At 42.0% G+C, this 19,950-nt stretch overlaps 1 protein-coding gene across 2 annotated transcripts; it reads right to left on the reverse strand.

Annotated features, from left to right (window-relative positions):
* Nucleotides 1–45: 45 nt before the first annotated feature.
* On the reverse strand, nucleotides 46–17,616 carry LOC142889309 (adenylate cyclase type 4). Of its 2 annotated transcripts, none has more exons than XM_076027960.1 (26): nucleotides 17,463–17,616; nucleotides 14,818–15,909; nucleotides 10,497–10,694; nucleotides 10,243–10,404; nucleotides 9,649–9,798; nucleotides 8,047–8,201; nucleotides 7,821–7,932; nucleotides 7,572–7,699; nucleotides 6,734–6,892; nucleotides 6,480–6,639; nucleotides 6,159–6,335; nucleotides 5,720–5,748; nucleotides 5,350–5,403; nucleotides 5,114–5,177; nucleotides 4,876–4,973; nucleotides 4,638–4,722; nucleotides 4,393–4,530; nucleotides 4,239–4,316; nucleotides 3,659–3,834; nucleotides 3,423–3,507; nucleotides 2,980–3,138; nucleotides 2,478–2,624; nucleotides 2,259–2,366; nucleotides 2,037–2,151; nucleotides 1,265–1,389; nucleotides 46–1,126 (listed from the first exon to the last, which is right to left on the reverse strand). In XM_076027960.1, exons 2-26 carry the CDS (start codon nucleotides 15,655–15,657, stop codon nucleotides 992–994), a joined length of 3,837 nt encoding a protein of 1,278 aa, XP_075884075.1. In that variant the 5' UTR covers nucleotides 15,658–15,909; nucleotides 17,463–17,616; the 3' UTR covers nucleotides 46–991. The 2 variants fall into 2 exon arrangements, with proteins under 2 accessions (XP_075884075.1, XP_075884076.1); XM_076027961.1 differs by having other exon boundaries at nucleotides 17,442–17,609.
* Between the last annotated feature and the right edge of the window lie 2,334 nt (nucleotides 17,617–19,950).

A 19,950-nucleotide genomic window follows, 5' to 3' on the forward strand; every position in this document is an offset into this window, starting at 1 on the left:
ATTCCGCATTTCTGTACAGGTAAGGAGAGATACACACACAAGCTGTCCGTTCGGAAGTATTTTTTTTATTTTTTAATTTATAAATAGAGTAGAAAAGTATATCTTGCAGGGAGAATACACATAATCATTTACATTCATATGTACATTACAGAAAAGAAATGCTCAAGTCAAGCAAGTCAACACTCGACTTAGGCAACATATTAGAAAGTGCAATGTCAAATGTGCATAATATCATCACTTTTCCTGCCCTGTGTGTAATTTGTTGTATACAACTCTGGTTTATAAGAAGTACGTTTGTAAGAAATAAGCTGTAGTCGTCTCTTCCTACATGTGCAGTTAACGTAACAATCACTTGCAATTCACGCGACGTGTGGAGATTTGATTTCCAGAAGCCGAGAAAACCATAGTGGAAAAGTCCTGAAAACACGGCTCTTCCCGGCTTCCGTAAACTCTCCTATCATTTACTATGAATTAGATATCAAACTCAGCAATAATAAACAATTAAAACACTATGACATCACCTACAATATACATTTACAAAAGGGCGTTTATCTTTCTTTTACCGGTTTCTCATATTATGGACTCAAATTTTAGATAAACGAAGCACTGCTTCTGTAAAAACAACACAATAACAGCAAAATATGATGCTCCCCTGCAACTTGATAAGAACAGACAAAGTGGCTAAAAAAGCAAAGTACCTATACGAACTACAAAAACAAATTGTTGTAGATTTGAGAGTTCGTTATATGCATCTCTCATGTAAACATTGACCTTCATCTTAGCCAATATTCAGCTGCATTAAAAATCTGAATATTCACAGAGGGAGAGAATGCTCTTATTTCTCGGCAGCAAAATGGTGTCTTCATTTAGCCATTCAGAACTGTACTTAGTATCTTGTCCAGCAGATAAAGGCAACCTGTCGCAAATGTTAACATCCAGCAGGCAGTTTTCTGTTTCCTTCTTTTTTTTATTTAGGCATTGGCCGCTGGGGTCAGAATGAGGGAGCTGAGTGCTCTGTGTTCACAAAATATGTGGTGAGTTCCCCTTTGCCTTTGACATTGACTTTTCCTCTGAGGGTCACGCTGTAGCCAACACTTTCCACCATCTGGGATGTTTCCTCTGTTACCTGAGGGCAGTGAGAACATCAATCAAACTTCTTCACCACACTCAGTTTTCTTCTGTGACAAAACAAAACAAAACTAGAAAGAAGAAACTGACAACTATGCTGGTTCCAAACATTGCATTTTGATTTCTTTTTTCTCACCTGTATTTTGTCCAACACTCCAGTGCTGTCCATTCTGCTGGCCACATTCACAGAGTTACCCCAAATATCATACTGAGGTTTATGAGCTCCAATCACTCCTGCAATCACTGGCCCGTGGTTTATTCCTGCAAGTGATCCGCAACGAGGGGCGAACACATGTTTGAAACCATGAGATGATATAATATCAATGTGTTTTTTTGTATTCTGAATATATTCTTGGACTTCATTCAGTTTTTAGTTCATCCAATCAAAAATAATGAAGTAGTTGGATGCAGAATACTAGGTACGATGGAGATACAGGTAGTTGTACACACGTACTTTCTGTAATGTAGCTTTCGGTTGAAAATTTTATAAATATCAATCTAGAGCAGACGTGGGCAAACTATGGCCCGGGGGCCATACCAGGTCCGTCAAATTTTTTAATCCCCGGCCCGCCGAACTTGAAGGAATTACATTATTAGTCAGTAAGTCATAAAATAGCTGCATTTCATTTATTTTTTTCAGTTTTTAAGAGTCATTTCAATAAAGAGCTAAATGCTGTTGGCCTTAAAAGACATATTTTAATCGTAACCCTTTTGTTCATTTTCAATTGACATCAAAGCACATTTCTGCATTTCAAATTGTATATTTTTTTCCTCCTTTGAGGCGCGTCAACAAAACCCTCTAACTATCTGCTCCCGGTCCGGCCCCTCAGTCAAATTTTAGAACCCATTGTGGCCCTCCAGTCAAAAAGCCCCCCCCCCTCCAACCCCCTGATCTAGAGTGTACTCACCAATTCTGAGTTTAAAGTTGTTAAAAGAGTGTGTGTTGATCAGCTCAAGTTTGCCCATGAGAGCAATAGCAAACTCCACCATGGAGCGCACATGAGTGTAGGACATCTCAACTTTCTGTAGAGGGAGCCAAATATCACATTAATGGTGGTCAGTGAAACCATCCAGAGTTCGCCACAGGCTTCTGATTATTTATTTTTTTTGTAATAAGATATGAAAATGACCTTTCTGTCATCACAGACAGGTGAATGTGTTAGCCCTGCAGCCGCCATGTAGGTACTGCCAATGGTTTTAATCTTCTCCACAGATGAGAATTTTGGCTTGGAGAGAAACTGCGCAAGAGAAACACGAGAACAAGGAAGGGAGTTAAACTGATGTGAGTAGAGAGCACTGTCACAGGTGCAGAACAGTGATTTTGTCCCACACACACTTCTTCCTCATACCTCATCGAAGTCCGATATGATCTCGTTGAGTAGGCGCAAACACTCCAAGCCGTCTCTGTTGGCGCTACTTTCACAGTAAAACTCCTTGAACTGAGGCACCGAGGCAAACATCACACACACGCAGTCATATGATTGACTGTACAGGTCCTGAAAGGTAGTTTTCAAACATAAAGGATTCAGAAGGTGACAACAAGAGATAGACAATCACTCTGCTCGCTCTTGACCCCTTAATTTAACAAAATGGCAGACGTATAATGTTGAAAGAACTCTTTAACAGGTCCAATCTTAAAGATAGAAGAGAAACCATTTTAAAATACGAAAATAACCACCTGACTGTGATGACATGTGATGGTTATGGAACCCTTTTTAAAATGTTGCATTTTTCTTGTTTGGAATTTTCATCTTGTTGTTTTGTAAGTTAGGTGTAGTAGCTATTCTTTGTGAGATGTATATGAGGAGAATAGAATACGTAAATGATGAAATGTTGATTTGTGTTTTTTACCTGGTTGCGAATAGTTTTGCCTATGAAGAAGGAGGCCACGTGAAGTGGCAGCACATTCTGTAGAAGCAGCCTGTTGACGTTCTCCATAGTCTCCATCTCCTCTCTCTCAGTCTGGAAGCAACGATCCAACAGGAAGTCCACACGGCAACCCAACTCGTCCTGAGAGGAAGAATAGGACACGTTGAATATATGATGAAATATATACATACATATATATATATATATATGTATATATATATATATATATATATATATATATATATATATATATATATATATATATATATGTATATATATATATATATATATATATATAAAAAAGGCCCAAAAACATTTTAATTGTGAGTTCATTTATCTTCAAATGAGCATAATCTGATGGACGCAAAAAAAAAAAAATGCTTGTTTTGACAAAAAAAAGAAAAGCTGGTGGAACTCCCACATACCTGTCTGGCAAGTATGATGCATACAATGTAAAAGATGACGAGCCAAACACCTGACATGATCTGAGGGTCCTTCAGCACACCAGGCCTGTGGAAAAACACATGCATATTAACCTTTTTAAAACTGTACGTACCTGACCACCATATATATGTGTACATATAAATAGTTTTTTGAAATAGTATCACAAAACAGGTGGGGATGTTCCGTTTGCTCTACTTGTATCAGCACTTGTGCTTACTTGGTGTCGTTGTATAGGAGGTCAATGAGGCAGTAGGACCTTGGGGCGAAGACATGCAGGAAGAGAGCCAGGTAAACCACCACTGCCAGGGTGAGCAGCAGTGCCTTCACTGACATGCATGTCCTGATGAACACGATGACCCCCAGCATGGCCAGCAGGCAGCAGTACAGGTAATACTGGAGTGGTGGAGAGGGATGCAAGTGTCAGTACTGAAAAACAGATATAGAGTTCTACATAGAGTTCTGCTTATTTTGCAAGATGAGAGAAGATAAAATACTGCAAAATCTTGAAATTGTTTTCAGTTCACAAAACAGTAAAACTGCTCGAGTACTGCGACTACTTTTCATGTTGTTTAGCATATATTTGTATCTTACTGTTACTAAAACTAAATGGTAACATAAATATTAGAAATAAATAAGAATAAACACATTCCATATGTTGTTTTTTTTACACTCTTTGTTCTTATTGTGTGGCATAGAATGAAAAATTAAAGTCCCAGTGATCTAGCAAGGGTTTTATGAAGATAGAATAGGCAGAATCTTATTGAAAGTGCCTTTTTTTTTTTTTTTAATGAACTCACAGGACCGGTGGAGAGTTTGAGACCCTCTAGCTCTGTCCTGTTGGTCAGTGCTGTGCAGTTGTTCCCCGGGAGGAAAACCTTCAAAAGGAAATAGACGATGAGTCTCGCACAGAGAGGGTTGAGCCCACAGCATCTGAATAGAAAAACAACTCACGTAATTGAGGATGGCCATGAGCAGGGTGATGAGGACACAAAGAGTGACCACAAAGAGTCGCAGTGCCACCTTAGTGGAGACGCCGCGGGACAGACCTGACATCCACTGAATACTGGATGGCATCTTTGAATGCCACTTCTGAAAACAACCAATGTGAAAACTAAACATCAAACTCTGCATCTATGTATATCTATCTATGTATATATAGATCCAGAGTTCATTGCACCAAGTTGATCCTTATTTACCTCCAGGTATCCAGTGAAGGCGATGGACAGAAGCAGCACAATCACAGGGAAGGTTGCACCATATGACACGGCCATCTCAAAATTGCTGGAAAGGGAATTAAAAAAAAATTGTGACCCTGTTACGTGTAGATATACATACTTTGCTCACGGTTAGAGCAAAGATTTCTTGACGTAGTGATGAAAAAAAGAAGGCCAAAGTGTGTTAATATTAAAAAAAAATTCCAATCCTCAAACTCACTTTTTGGAAACGAGCATCTGGACGGCAAAAATAGTCACGAAGATGAGGGTAACGCAGCTCAGCGAGTGGTGCAAACCCTTCACTTCAGAGACGCGGAACTGTAGCACACACACACACACACACACACACACACACATTAGTTTAAAAAAAAATAACAGCTTGTTGTTGCCTGCTTTCCCATGCATGCTGACATCACGGAGCGTCTTCTCCTGCTAGTCAGGACAACACGTGGAGTTACCTGTCTCTCAAGGCTCAGGTCATTGAACAGCAGAGTCAGACAGTTGAGCTTCTTTAACCTCCTCCTATAGTGGAAAACCAACCAAAAAAAAAGTCAAAAAGACAAGAAAAAGCTCAGTTTTAGTAGACAGGAAGACATCAGTGATAATAGACTTCATTCAAAAACCCCATTATGCACAAATTGAATGGACACATTAAGATGCCCAGTTTATTTCTTGAACAGACGATTAAACTTACCCTGCAATGTCTATTGTGTCCAATGAGCCCCTGACGCCATTATCCACAACCAACCTAGGATAAAAAATACATCCCAACTGTAAACAACGAACTAGAGAGCTGTAAGAAAACATTTTGTTCTAGCATTTCAAATCAACTATGATGAATAAAAAGTACAAAACTACAATTTATTATTATTACTTTCTTTTGGTATCATTATTGTTACTATTATAATGTTGTTATTATTGATACTTGAATTTCCCTCGGGATCTATCTATCTATCTATCTATCTATCTATCTATCTATCTATCTATTCAAACTTGTTTTGTTTTTTTCTTGACATGATCTGAAAATGATGGTGTGTTTTTTTGCAAGTCGCTCTGCTGCTTACCAGGAGTCGTTCTGATATGGACAACCCTCCTGAAATGTAGGCACAATCTGAATCAGTCAATTGCAGCACCAATCCTAAACATACAGTATTACATTAAAAATAAATAAATCTAAAAACAGAGAAGTCTGTCCATCCTCTTTTTGTGACCACTTCTCCTGCACTCAGGGTCACAGGGGTCTAGACACCGTGGACTAGTCACCAGTTTATCACAGAGCAAAAACAGACACACACACACACACACACACACACACACACACACACACACACACACACACACACACACACACACAAAAAACAAAACAATCGTTCACACACACATTCCCACCTATGGACAATTTAGAGTTCTAGATAAACAACCCTAATGTGCCTGATGGCGCTTGCTGTGAAGCTCCAGTGTAACAACAGATGTTATTTAACACTTTTAACACAAACGCCGTACCGTGAGCATGTGGGATTGGCTCAAAGCAGAGTTGGTTGGCATGATGGGCTTCTTGGAGGCTGCAGAGTTAGGATTGCTCAGGTCTGCAAAGGGGTGAATGTTTCTCCACGATTGCAGGTACTGAGACATTCGGACGGATGCCCGCTGCCTGTTGTCCCCTAATGCCAGAGTGTTTACCTGAAACATACACAGAATATGACTTCATTTTCACTTTCATGTTTTGCTGCACACCACTGTGACCATAAACAAGCAGCAGATTTATTATTTATTTTTTTCCAGTTTAGAGATATATGTGTGCGTTGCTCAAAAATTGATGCATACCGACTTCGGTGTCCTGGAGATTTTCTCTGGATCTTGGGGATCAACCACCAGGTAGGTTTTCCTTCCTTTTAGAAGCGGATCTCGACTTCCGCCGTCACTTTCCTGCACCTGAAAGGCTCCGTTCAAGTGTCCCAGAGTCTCTTCAGTGATGTGAACTCGCCTATTTATAAGAATTTCGACAGAGGCATCTTAACGCTCCAGTGAGATTCTTAGGTGGCCGTTAAACTGTGCTGCAAAGCCGAGTGTCTCCTCACCCAGGCAGGCCTCCAGATTCCATGCGATTTGCCAATGTGACATCATCTGACCACACGTCGTACTGCCACTTCTGCAAGCCGATGACACCACAGAGCACATTGCCGGTGTGGACCCCGACTCGCATACTGACCTCCACCCCTGTTGCCTCTTGCAGTTTGCTACAAGGAAGCAAAATAAATGGCAACAATCATTCCAAAACAACTTTGATTTGAAAGTTTTTCAATGAAAAGCCAAACTGGACTGTAAGGGCAAACGTCAATGTATGAATATGAAATAACTCATATTAAGACTCATCATTTTAGAGCAGGGGTCGCCAACACAGTGCTTTTTAGACCCCTGCTCTAAAAAGTAGCATCTAACAGTGTCTTCACATTGATCAGTATTTTAAGAATAACATTTAACTAAAGGCAAACTGAGAAAATGTGTTATTTCAGGAGAGCGTAGCAAACTGGTTGCTCTTCATATGTACCCATCAAGTAGCTTTCAGGTTCAAATAGGTAGAGTATCTGTAGCTGGTACACTACAAAACTACCACTATAAATGCCAAGAAATTATGAGGATCTTGCAAATTAGACACAGGCAAAAGTAGGTTGTATTCCCAGATTATATCTCTCTTTAACAACCTGGTGCACATATATATATACATTTTAAAATCTGTCTGTCTAACAAAATGTAGCAAACACATTTTATTGCCCATTGCTGACAAGAGGAATGACACAGAACAAGACCGGAACTTCAAGCTGCACCGTAGGAGAGTAACCCCATCACCACCACTATCTTCCTGAGACTGGGAAAACAAAACATAAAATGATGTCATGGAACAGTTGATGAACTAACCTAATTGCAGTGCACATATCCAGTCCCATCTGCACACAGTTCCTTGCGTGGGTGGGGATGGGGTCAGGTAGGCCAGACACACAGTAGTAGCAGTCACCCAGGATCTTAATGCGAAGACACCCATTCTTCTGCAGACATGAGATGAGCTGTTAATGTAAACCACCTAGTGACGGTTCTAACTGATCAGAACTTTTATTTTTTTGGTAAAATCTTTATTCCGTCCGTTTGTCTTTTTTTTTTTTTTTTTACCTTGGCAATGTCATCAAATCTCCCAAAGAGCTTATTGAGCACTGCAACCAACTCTTCGGGCGAACAGGAACTGGCCAACTTAGTGAATCCCACAATATCTGCGTACAAGATACTACACATACAAAAGAGGCGTCCGCGTTAAAATTCCCAATCGCATACAACGACCCAGTCAAAGCAGGCGCAAATGGTTTGCACTGCGCCACAACCGAGCTGATGGGGCCGTTACCTGACGTCTTTGTGCTGACGGATGTAGAGGCTGTGAAAATTGTGAGAGTTGGATTCTTTCTTCTCGTCGCACTCGGGCTTGGAGAGTCTTTTTATCACTTCCGTTTTCAGCTCCACAGCGATGTAGCGTGGCAACACTGACAGGAGGAGCCGCTCCTGTTACCATGGACGCAGCAAGGACAAGAGGTGGGTGAGCAGAGATACTGGTGGCTCGTCTGTTAGTTCTCTGGCCAACAGAGCAGAGGATCTTCCCACAAAGGTTGTCCATGAAATAGGCAACCGTCTGAAGGCCCTTTGAGATCTAGCCGTGTTTACACACCGGATCATGTTTCATATATTTGTTTACCTGCTGTGGGTGATACTGCCTGTTTGAGATTGCCTATTATTCTCTTGCAGCCTGGCTTCAGACAAGTGAATGATTAATCTATTGAGCCAAGAGCCAATAGCCATCACAGCACACAGTAACCAACCTCAGGCTGTCTTGGTAAAGAGTCCCTTAATGGGACTGATTACAGTTGGCAGTCTTAATTTTGAATGATCTGTAAATGGGTTGAACAGAGAAGAATTAGTCTAGAAGTTCAACATCTTGGCACATTTGGCCATTGGCACAATCGCCTACAGTCATATGAGAAGATACAGATTCCCTTATATTATCAGTGCCTGTTGATCTGGAGGGCAGTGAAGACAGCTGCTCAGTAGATAAAATGAAAGTGGCTTCAGAGTTACTTGACGTAATATCTACTTGGTTTTAGGCTATAATAGATTAGGTTTTGGTTCTTCATTTGTGACTAAACTTTTATCACTTTCCCAACAAAGTCCATCGTTATCAGACATCAGCTCCTTGTCAACAACTACATTGTCATCCTGTCCTGCAAGTATGTCTGGAATATAGCTCCATCTATGCATTTGCCTTAAAAATGAATCTGAAAGTCACTGAAAGTCGTTTTGATGTTGTTGGCTTGTGTATCTGATGACTTGTATTGTGCACCTGCACCTCCAATTTGTTCACTGCACATCTCGTCTCTCTGGCCCCTGGTTCTCAAAACAACAGGCACTCATGTTTAACAGGAATGTACCCACTAACCTAATGCAGAGGGGTGTAGTATCTGAATCTATGCATATGTCCTCATGTGTTCTTATGTGTATGGCCTGATGTGAACTCAGCAGTGAACCCGCTGCTGCACTCCTTCCCTAAGGACGTTAGGGTCCATATATGGTCTTGTTGTTGCCAACGTCCACCAAATTGAAACCAGATGGTCATTGGGGGTGCAACTATGGAATGTATACATTCTCCCCCACTTCTAGCATCTTCCTCCCTGGTTGCTGGGAGGTATAAAAGGTGATGGGAACAAAGCATCATCGGAGTTGCTCACATCTGGCCCAGAGACATCCCCAAGTGTTCTAGGTGCCTGACTGACATCTTGACTTCTTTGAAATAAACCAGTTTTTATCCAACTAAGTCTGTGTCAGTGAAGACTCCTTCAACATCTACATCACCTGAATCCACCAGAAGAATTCACCACAGGGGCAACAGGGTAACAGGTGAATTTGCCAAAATGTTGACCTATCCCTTTAATTCAACACGTAGAGACTTGTTTTTCACCTGCTGATATTTTCTTATTTCCTTCCGGGAGCGGATGGCGCTGAACTCTTCTCTCTTCTGATTGGACTTGCGGCGGTCGTGCTCAGTCATCCACAGATGGAAAATCCCAATGCAGTTCACACACACAAACAGGATAGCGTTTGCCACCAGCTGATAAAAGAACAGAAAGAAAAGAAAGGCGATCCTCAACATCTTCTTTGGCTCGCTGGAACAGATAATCTCCTCGCAACAGTAAAGTACGTTCATGTCACTTGTTTGTGTGTTTTACGACACACATTCCTGAGTGAAGAGATCATTTGTGTTCCAGTATAGCTGCAAATCCTGCCCTGCCCTTCCAACACAGAGCAGTAATGTCAGGCTCAGCTGAGTCCCACATAGTAACTGAATTTGCAAGGGTTTGCAAAACAGTTACTTACACAGGCAAATTTCTTCTTTGCATGCATTTGCGTGTGAAGATACTGTATTTGCGACTTAACACTTTACAATGACCAAGTACGATCAAACATGCCCAGCAGTGACCAGTTCTGATCATTTCAATGAATTTCAGGATTCCTTTGTGGATCTCTGAACAAAGCAAGGGTGTTTTATTGTTACCTGCTCGACGAGGTCTGGTGTCTCTGGTCTTGTCACAGGGACATATACGCTAATGATGACAATGTGTGAAACACTGGTCCATATCCCGACGATGATGGCCCAGGCCATTGAGAGGGGCAGCACTGTATATACACTCAGGGACAGGAAGAGGAAAAATGCCACCTGTGACGATAAAACGGCAGAGAGGAAATGAGATGCTGAGAATTCCTGTTGGCCAAGAACGATTTCTTCAAATAATGAACTACACAGATTACCTGCTCCCATGTGGTAACTGGCCCTCCGGTGAAGATGAACACTATGGCTGTGATATACAGGGTACCCCAGACAAAGAGGGCCAACGCTCCTGCGCAGCGCCTCACCGTGGCCAGCCAGGGAAGGCAGACGAGCAGCATGGCACTTAGACACAGCACCACACACAGCACTGATAGGGCACCAACGTGGACATCAATGTCCTATGAAGAGATGGCAAAACTTGTAAAAATGTGTGTGTGTGTGTGTGTGTGTGTGTGTGTGTGTGTGTGTGTGTGCATGCAGTGTATTCAAACAGTATCATAATCTTCATTTATATACACTTCAAAACATTTTATAGAGCCTAAAATAAAAGGTATTACAAAGAAGTTATGAAAATGCTAGAGAATTTGCTATCCTGCAGAGACAGGCAGTTCCAAAGCTGTGGGGCTCAGTTGGAAAAAGCCAAGATTCAAGATACAAGAACTTTATTTGTCACATACTGATGATGGATGTGCAGTGAAATGACAAAAGGGGCAATGCTTACGAGAGACCGCGCAAACAGCAAATACAACATTCAGTAAAGAAAGAAAGAGCGGTAAGAACAATCTGGACCGTACAATATATGCAATAAACAGCCTGGTCTCCCTTTCTTACGAGCCAGAGTGCAGCAATGACTGAGAGGTTCCTGTCCTGAGGAACTGATATCTGAGGCACATGAGCAAGCTCATATTGCGAGCCACTGAGTATGAGTTGCAAGGATGGGTGTCACATGGACTGTCATACGGTCTCCTTGAGTTTGTTAATAATCCAGCAGCAGCATTTCGAGCAAGCGGAACACCACAGTTGTGGAAAACTCAAGGGCATGTGACAAGATCATTTTAATATGAGAAATGTTCCTTAGTTGACCCGAATGATCTGCAGGTCAAAACGACAATGAGTGAGTTAGTAGAGCTAAAAATGATGCATAGATTGCATGTTAAATTTGTACTGTCAAAGACAAGACTGTTTTATAGCATGTTTATGTTAGGATGGACAAACAGGAGGGGGTCAGATTTAGACCCACTGAGCTGAAGGACGTTTTGATACATCCAGCCTTTAACGTATGACCCCGCGTTGCTACTGCTCGGTGACACGTAGAGTTGCATATCGTCTGCATAACAGCAGAAGTTTGTTACGTCTGCAAACAAAAGTGACCCAAGGGAAGAATATAGATTGAAAGAAAACATAAATCAAGAAGTGATCTGAAAGAACCAAAAGATGTCTGTCAGAGAGTTGTCACTGATCTCCAGTGTCCTTACTGCCAACACAGTCGGGAAGAACTTTGTGAGAACATCTGATAAGCAGCACACTCTGTCTGAAGCAAGCTCAACCTTGACTCCCTGTATTTGACAACTAAAGCCAAATCATAGCTCCTGCCTCTTCCTCCGCTCATTTCTCAACTCATATTCTGAGCAGCCGAAAAGAATTCAGATGTGTGCATGAACTCTGATCACCACAACCCAGTTGCCTCTTTAGGATCAGCTATGTTCAATAGCAGTTATAAGACACATCTAAGAAGAAAATAGATGGCACAGGCTTTTCAATCAGCTCCTGTGATGAGAAGCGAGGATCTTTTTATAATTGCACTGACTAATGGATACTCTAAACACGTTTTTCTGTTTCACATTTAAAAACCCTGTGAGCAAGTTCGGATCGCCAATACTTGAAGTCCATCAGTGTTCCGCTGAAAAACCTCAACTATACAGCACTATGGATTCTCAATCGTACAAAGAAGAAGCACGTGCACTATGGACCTCAAGACTGTGGGGGAACATATAGTTGCTGACAAAGGTCCAGATAAATAAGATATGACTCTATCAATATTATCATTTAAACTTCAACACCAACAGTAAATAAAAAGTGCCATGCGTGCCATGAGTATTCAGAACAGCACCAGGTCAGCTGTCATTGGGTGAGAGTGTTACGCACAGCTGTGGTTATTTATAGCTCCTGTTCCACCAATTTATCACGTGAAGCGTTCTTGTAAACGTCATCGTGGTAATCTCTCAGACAATATTATTAAATGTCAAAGCATTACAACCATTGCAATTAGAGAGCAGATACTAAATGTAACTGAGATCACATAAAAATGATATATTCACACTGATATATATGCATATTGAGCTAAAATATCATTGCAAGTGTTATTATCTAGAAATAGATTAAATAACACAACCTGACAATCAATTACGTTTTGTTAATTTAGTCTCAAACTGTCACCCAATTTCCTTCAAAGCCTCACCTTGTCTGGAAAATGCTTAGTCTAACCAGGCCTCGTGGCACATTCTTCTTAAAAATGTAAAAATAATGTTGGTGAATAAGCATTTGCATTTTTAAGATATCAGTGATATTTACAGTGGTGCAGTGATTAGCACTATTGAATCACAGCAGGAAGGATGTGGGTTCGATTGTGGGCCCGGGGGGCCTTTCTGTGAGCTAATCTCTGGAATTGGGATCTCTAAAGTGTCTGTGTGTGAGTGCGAATGAATAAACTGAACTGTGAATTTTTGTCTTTGTTTGTCGTTCTGTGTGGCCCTGTGTTAAACCGGCGACTTGCTGAGGATGTACCCTGCCCCTGTGACCTTGAGTGCTGGAGGAAGCTGGAGAGATGGAGAGAAGAGAATGCTGATGATCAAGGTGATCTGCTTTGGTGACCCCTGAAGGGAACAGCGAAATAGTAAAAATGAAGGATTATGGTATAACCATATGATATGGTACATTGTTCCAGCAAACAACAAATTCCATTTATCCGTTTTCTGTCAGCACCTTATCCTGCACTGAGGGCTGCAAGAGTTCTAGATCCTATCCCAGCTTTCTGGGGGTGAAGTTGGGGTGCAATCTGAACCAGTCACTCGTTGGTCACCACACAGAGACAAACAACAATTTGCACTCACATGGACACCAACAGACAGGAGGAACAGAGGAGACTATGGGAGGAAACAAATGACTTTCTAGCCAGGTGCTTAGAAATGCCAAGTCAAGAACATGTGTTTCCCTCACAGAACAGGTTTAATGCTCTTCTTCCTCTACCAACGATGGATCTGAGTGTGATGCGTGGCATGTCGCTGAAGCAAAACAAAACTGCTATAGTGCAACAATATTTTCTTTTCAGTCCACTCCTACTTCCTGTTCCCTGTGAGCTGCCCGTGCCATGCACAACAGTCTTTTGTCCCTAAATGGAGCTCACTTCCACATAGTGACCATTACAGAGATTAAGTAGAGGTGCACCACAACACAAACGTCATTTTATGCAGGGATGAAAATGTTAACTTTGTCATTATGCAAAAACATCTCCAAACATGTACATATGTATATACTATAAGTGTACAATTATGAGTTGTTTTTTTTTATTTCTTATTTGCTTGGTCTTTGCTCAGCCAGTGTATGTATTCTAAGATAAGACATCTGTGTTTATTATATTAACCTGCATTCAGAGTCGTGGGGAGCTGGAGCACATTCCCAGCTATCTTCATCAACAGTATCAGCCGACTGTATCAGTCACCAGTTCAATGCTTTGCCACACAAACAGATAAAGAACTTTTAAATGCACATGATTTAAGGCTACCTAGTTACTTAGTGTGCATGTGTCTCAGGGCTGTGGGAGGGAGCCAGAGAAACAAGAGAGACACAGAGAACCAACACAGAAAGTTTTGGATATTTGGATTTTGCTATCAGGTGAACGTTTTTATCTTGATAAAGTAGCGATAACCTACTTATGTGGCACCTGTGTAGTGAAGCAGATTAAACTCTAAAGTAAACACTTTTTCACATTAGAAAATGAAGGCCTCAGATATAAGTTGCTTTGCAATAAAAGTGACCAGCACTGTGCCTTCAACAAGACAACAAGAATGAAACAGAAAACGATGGCCAAAGAGAAGCATTTAACTTGACTTGATCCGATTTACACATCAGATTTCAAAGTCTCACTAGTCTGTCTTTTCTGAAATAATAAAATAATTCACAGCTTCAAGACTCCCAAATTTGCAATATTGAACATTCTGGTTTTCTGTTTCCTAAAAATTACATTTGTTCATCAACTCTCCAATCTTTTTTTTTATGCCCCGTCAGAGTCCAAACATACAGCACGGCATCAACAAGTCGCCCAGCCAATCCTTTTCAATTCACAAAGTATTGCATTGAATGGAATGGCAAATAGCAGCTGCTACACCTTTATTGGCAACCGCTGTGACTCCATCCCCTCTCCCCCCCTCAAAGGAATAATAATATTCCCGCCTTTAAGATCCAGACAAAATGGGCTTATTACACACACACACCTATGCAAACACACACACACACTGGTCTTACCCTTCCTGTGGTGGGAATGAGGACAATAATGGAAACGCAGAAGGCCAACGACAGTACCAGTCCCGACAGCATGGCGGGAGTCTCTTCCACACACTGCAGGAAAGCCCGGTGGAAAGTCTGGTAGCAGCAGCACATCCCCTCTCTGACTGTCCGCCTGGAGGCCGTGCTCTGCCGGTCCTCCTCCTCGCCAACATCCTTGCCCCACCTCACGTCGATGCTGTTTCTGGTTTCACGGACTTGGTGGGTGAAGTCAGCGGGTGGAGAGGAGCCCTGTTTCTCTCCATCCACGCTCCAGTCAGTTGCAGACTCCACCCTGTCTTCATCGCTGTTGTTGTGTACCTTTCCGACTTTAGAAGCGTCTAAATTTGGTTGAGAGAAATTCAGCGAGGACACATTGTTGGTCTTTTCAAAGGAGCTCCTGTCAAGTTGGGACAGCCTTTGGTTGCAGAGGTCTGAGCAGAAACTGCTCCCAGAGTCACCGTCGTGGCTGCGGCCGCCGCTGGAGTCGGAGTCGCAGCAGGTGTTTGCAGGCGATGAGGAGCTGTTTTCAGCTCGGGGCCGGTCAGAGCTGGACGAGCTGGTTACTGCGTCGCCATCCGTAGCCTGCGGAGTGAGAGGCGCTCCGCTCGGCAAAGACGACGGGAATTCGGGGTGGCAGAGTCCAGATTGCGAAACGTTAAGGTCACTACTTTGCGTGGATTCGTGGGCATTTCGATTGAAGTCCTCCAGCTCCAGGATATTCCCACCAGGGATTTTGCTCTTCCCATTGCCGGTGATAACTGTGCTGGATTCCTGGCCCTGGCTCCCCTTCTCTTGAAATCCTCGTGACTCGTCCGGCATTGTGACTGTGCAGGTGTTCAGAATCTCATTGTCTAATACCTTGACATGATGCTTCCTCTCCCTGCCAGTCCGAGTGTCTTCCTGAAGTGGCTCTCAACCTTTTGCTCTCTTGTCGCGTGTCAATAATTAGAGCCTTCAACTGTTGTCAGATGTTTGGACGTTGGATCAAACTTGTGTTACACAGGTCCGTTAGGGTCCCAGAGGTGGTTGGTGGGGAGTCTTGAACCACAGCAGGATCTCCTTTGTTGGGCGCTGTGTGATATTATATAATAAATGAATAAATATCAGGTATGAGGCAATAAATCAAAACATACAATATTTCTCTGCTAAAGCAAATCAACAGACATGAGTTTGTTGCTGTGCATGGTTTTAATTCCAGCTTACTGACAATTCTTCGAGTCATTTCCCCATTACTTAAAAACTTGTTCAGCAACCCGTGCGTGAGCTCTCACAGTCAGTGACAAACACTGGTGCATTCAGGTGTGTACAGGAATGATATGTCAGCGACGCGCCCAGTGCACATTAGGAACATTTTTTTTTTTCCAGTCAACACCCACTTCTGATTTTCCTCTGTCACGTTCCTCACCTGCTTCTTTTTCACTGTTATTTCACACCACATAACAAGCCTCCGTGCTGAGTATCCTACCGACCTTTCAAAATGATTTCCAGGATTGAAAATCACAATTTTAATCTGACTCTTTTTGGTACAAAACACGTCATAACAAAACTAAAGACGGATTAAGCGGTAAATTCAGATCATGACGTACCATGATTGAGCTTCTGTGTTGCTCTTCAACATTAACAGCCCTGTACTTTTCAAACACCAGCTTCCTGTAAGCGCTGCTCTCAAAATGCAGTGCATTCACTTTTCTTCTTAAATGTGTCAAGTGCTACTTTGCTGCAGCCATTTTCCACTGGTGTTGGCTGGTTTCACTACTGTGTTCTGCTGGCAAAAAGCAAGTTACAAAGAGGAGGAGGGATTTTCCAAAACTTACTTTAACTTCCAGACGTTAAGAGAGTTTTCAGAACCTCACCGGTGAATTTTTGTTTCGAACGCATTGAATAATTCAGAAAGTGCGCTTGTGCAGTTTAAATAAGTGTACAAAGAGATAAACACTCTAAATAATCAGTGCTTTTATTGTCAACTTACAGCAAAATGGGACAATCTACATTTTCGCGGTTAAAAGGACTTAAAGCACTCGAGTGACATATCCCATTTGTTGAATATGATTTTAAGTTGCCCATGTGATGTCTATTACTTTGTGAGTTTTTCTTTTACAGCAGCAGCAGCAGCAGTAGTTTTGAGTAGGAGCATTTCATTTGTGTTGGTGCGGCTGATTCAATTACACGGGAGCCCCACGAGATCGAATAGAGACGAACCTGCGTCAGATCAAAGCCATTTCAGAAAGAAAGCGCGTGAAGGCAACACTCAAACCATCTGAAGCGAAACTATGCTAAGAGACGGCGAGCAGTGAAGTGAACGTTATCGTTCCACATCAGCCTTTTTCCCGAATGGCAGATGATCTCCACCAGACTTTCCCCTCCCTGGTGTTGGCGGCGGGTGAAACCGCACTACTTGGAATATCGACGAAAACCAACCACTTGGTTGACGATGCTCGAAGGTTTACAGAGCACTTGACACCGGCACTTCATCAAGACCCCATTCAGCGCGCGAGTCAACAGCGCACTAACATTTCTGGAGGCTAACAAATAAAGTTTTACATTCGTTCTGTCTATGAAGTCGCGGGCGCCCTGTGATATGAATGAATAGGAGACAGACTTACATAAAGCCAGATGAGTCTTACCTCATTGTTTCTTACGGACGTCTCTGCCGCAGTTGCCTTGAGCGTCAAATAAATCCAACCATTGAACGCAACAGTCGGAAAACGCGTCGGAATTATCTTTCAGAATCCTGCTTCCTTTGCAGTAAAGACCCTTTTTAAAAAAAACAAAACAAAAAAACCTCGTGCGCAACGAGTGTGTGTGTGTGTGTGTGTGTGTGTGTGAGAGAGAGAGAGAGTGTGAGAGAGAGAGAGGCTTTGTGCGCGAGACACCTAGGTGAGGGCGCGGACGTGCGCAGGCGGGCACGAGCGCGCTGGTCCTGGTAACCAAATAAGATGTGAGAGGCAGGGATGGAGAGGTGGCCAAAGGTTGCAGCAGTCACACTGGACGGAAAGGGCAGGCTGTTTAAATAGCTTTATACATATATATATATATATATATATATATATATATATATATATATATATATATATATATATATATATATATATATATATATATATATATATATATATATATACATGACATTATTTTGTACGCATGTGAAAACGTGTGTTGGTAGATTGTTCACTGTAACAACAACACATTAGCAATCTTCAACTACTTTATTGGTGTGACAATATTTCCCCATAATGCCACACAGGCAATTTTTTTTTACGACATTGACAAGCACACAAAAGATACGGCGTCGGGAAGATGGTGACGCTGGACGTTTAAGTGCCAGATGGGAGATGTGGGTAACCTATTGGTAATGTACTGCTCCAGTAAGGTAGGTCAATGCGTTTCATAAAGCGTCACAATCAACAATGCTTGTCCATGAGCTGAAAGAGCTAGATACAAAGCTCAGGTGTTTAAAATGACTATTTCCTTTGGCACAGTTAATTATCAACCCCCAACAGTATATTTACCTTGTAGCTCCTCGTCTACCGCTTATCCAGGTCGCAGTGTCCTTAACGGGGAAAGCCAAACCATCCTCTCCCCCCCCCTCTACTTCCACCAGCTTCTCCAGGGGCAGCCAAGATGTTCCTAGGCCAGACGGGAGACAAAGTCTCTCCAGTACCCCGGCAGTCTCAGAAGACCCGGCTGAAGTTGTTGTCACTAAGTTGAGGAGTGTCTGTGAAGGATCTCAGCCATCCAGGTCATCTTAAAGTAGAAGGGTTAAGTTGGGGGCGACTGCACTTGTTCTTGTGATCTTGTGATTTCTCGGAGAACTGAAGAAGACTTTCGGGTGACAGGCGAAACGTCTTCATGACCACAAGATCAAGTCTAGTTGCCCTCAACTCAACCCTTCCACTTAAACTTAAGGAGTCCACTTTTTTTTGTGATATCACAAAAAGACACCTTCAGGGTTGTGTTTTTAGCACAGAGGAAAAATCAGAGGAAGTCAAATCGGTAAAGGATCAACTTTTCTAATTTTTATGGAGGTCATTCACAGGTTATAGTACACTTACAAAATAATGAAATTTTACAAAACCTGGGCACTTTGATACCAATGTAACTCACCACCAGGGGGAACTAAAGATGTTCCGTTTTCATTTGGACCATTACTCTATAAGGTTAATATGCCACACACACTACTGGGGAGGGGAGGGGAGGGATATAAGGGAAGAATGGAGCGACGTACCTTACATCACACCTTGCAATTCTGCATTTTACTTTTAAAAACCTCAGTACCATTGGCTATTATCAGTTTTTAAACCTCAAATATTGATAATAATTATTCTCTTAATTCTTTATTTGAATTATTCTTTTACTCTCTGTGCACCTTTTTATGAACTGTTTGCTGAAGACTGATTGTGCAGCTGAGAAACTGAATTTCCTTTGGGATAAATAAGGTGCTTATCAATCTATCTATCGACACTTTAGCAGGACCACTGGTGTTGACAAATGACACCAGCAACAGCATTGGCAGAAAAACAGAATAGGTCCTTTGAGAGAACGCAATAGAATATGGAATTAGTGGTGAAAGATTTCCCTTTGCATGTCCATTTAAATGTTTAAGAACTACAAAGCAAACCACGATCTCATTCCTTCGGAAAAAGGGTAGTGTAAGGAAGCTAAAGATGTTTTTGGAATATTTGTGGTTGAACAGTTTTGAATGGGAGAACATCTAGAACCAACACCCATGTGTTCTCTTTAATTTAAACTCCCGTGGAGCTGAATCAGATGCGCGGGATCTTTGTCAATGGTTCAGCACGCAGCGAGTGCAAATTCTCTAAGTGTTACTCAGGGTGTTCCTAAAATAGATGTTCTGCCTGTTTTCACTATTGTTGACAACTCACCGCACCGGTTTCAATAAAAGTCTGAGAAGAGGTCTGACACAGAGAAGAGTCCGAGTCACGAGGTTGAAGCTCCACGTTTCTGTGTCAACTAAGATATCCACAGATAGTGGGTATAGTGGATCACAAATGAAATTCTCTAGAGCAAAAGGAGATATGAGAGAAAGAGACAGAGGGAGGGAGAGAGAGAGAGAGAGTGAGAGAGAGAGAGAGAAAGAGAAAGATGGTGACA

The sequence above is a fragment of the Nelusetta ayraudi genome, unplaced genomic scaffold, assembly GCF_046127955.1.
Source record: "Nelusetta ayraudi isolate G7.1 ecotype Tasmania unplaced genomic scaffold, CSIRO-AGI_Nayr_v1 ptg000022l, whole genome shotgun sequence".
NCBI classification, from domain to species: Eukaryota; Metazoa; Chordata; class Actinopteri; order Tetraodontiformes; family Monacanthidae; genus Nelusetta; species Nelusetta ayraudi.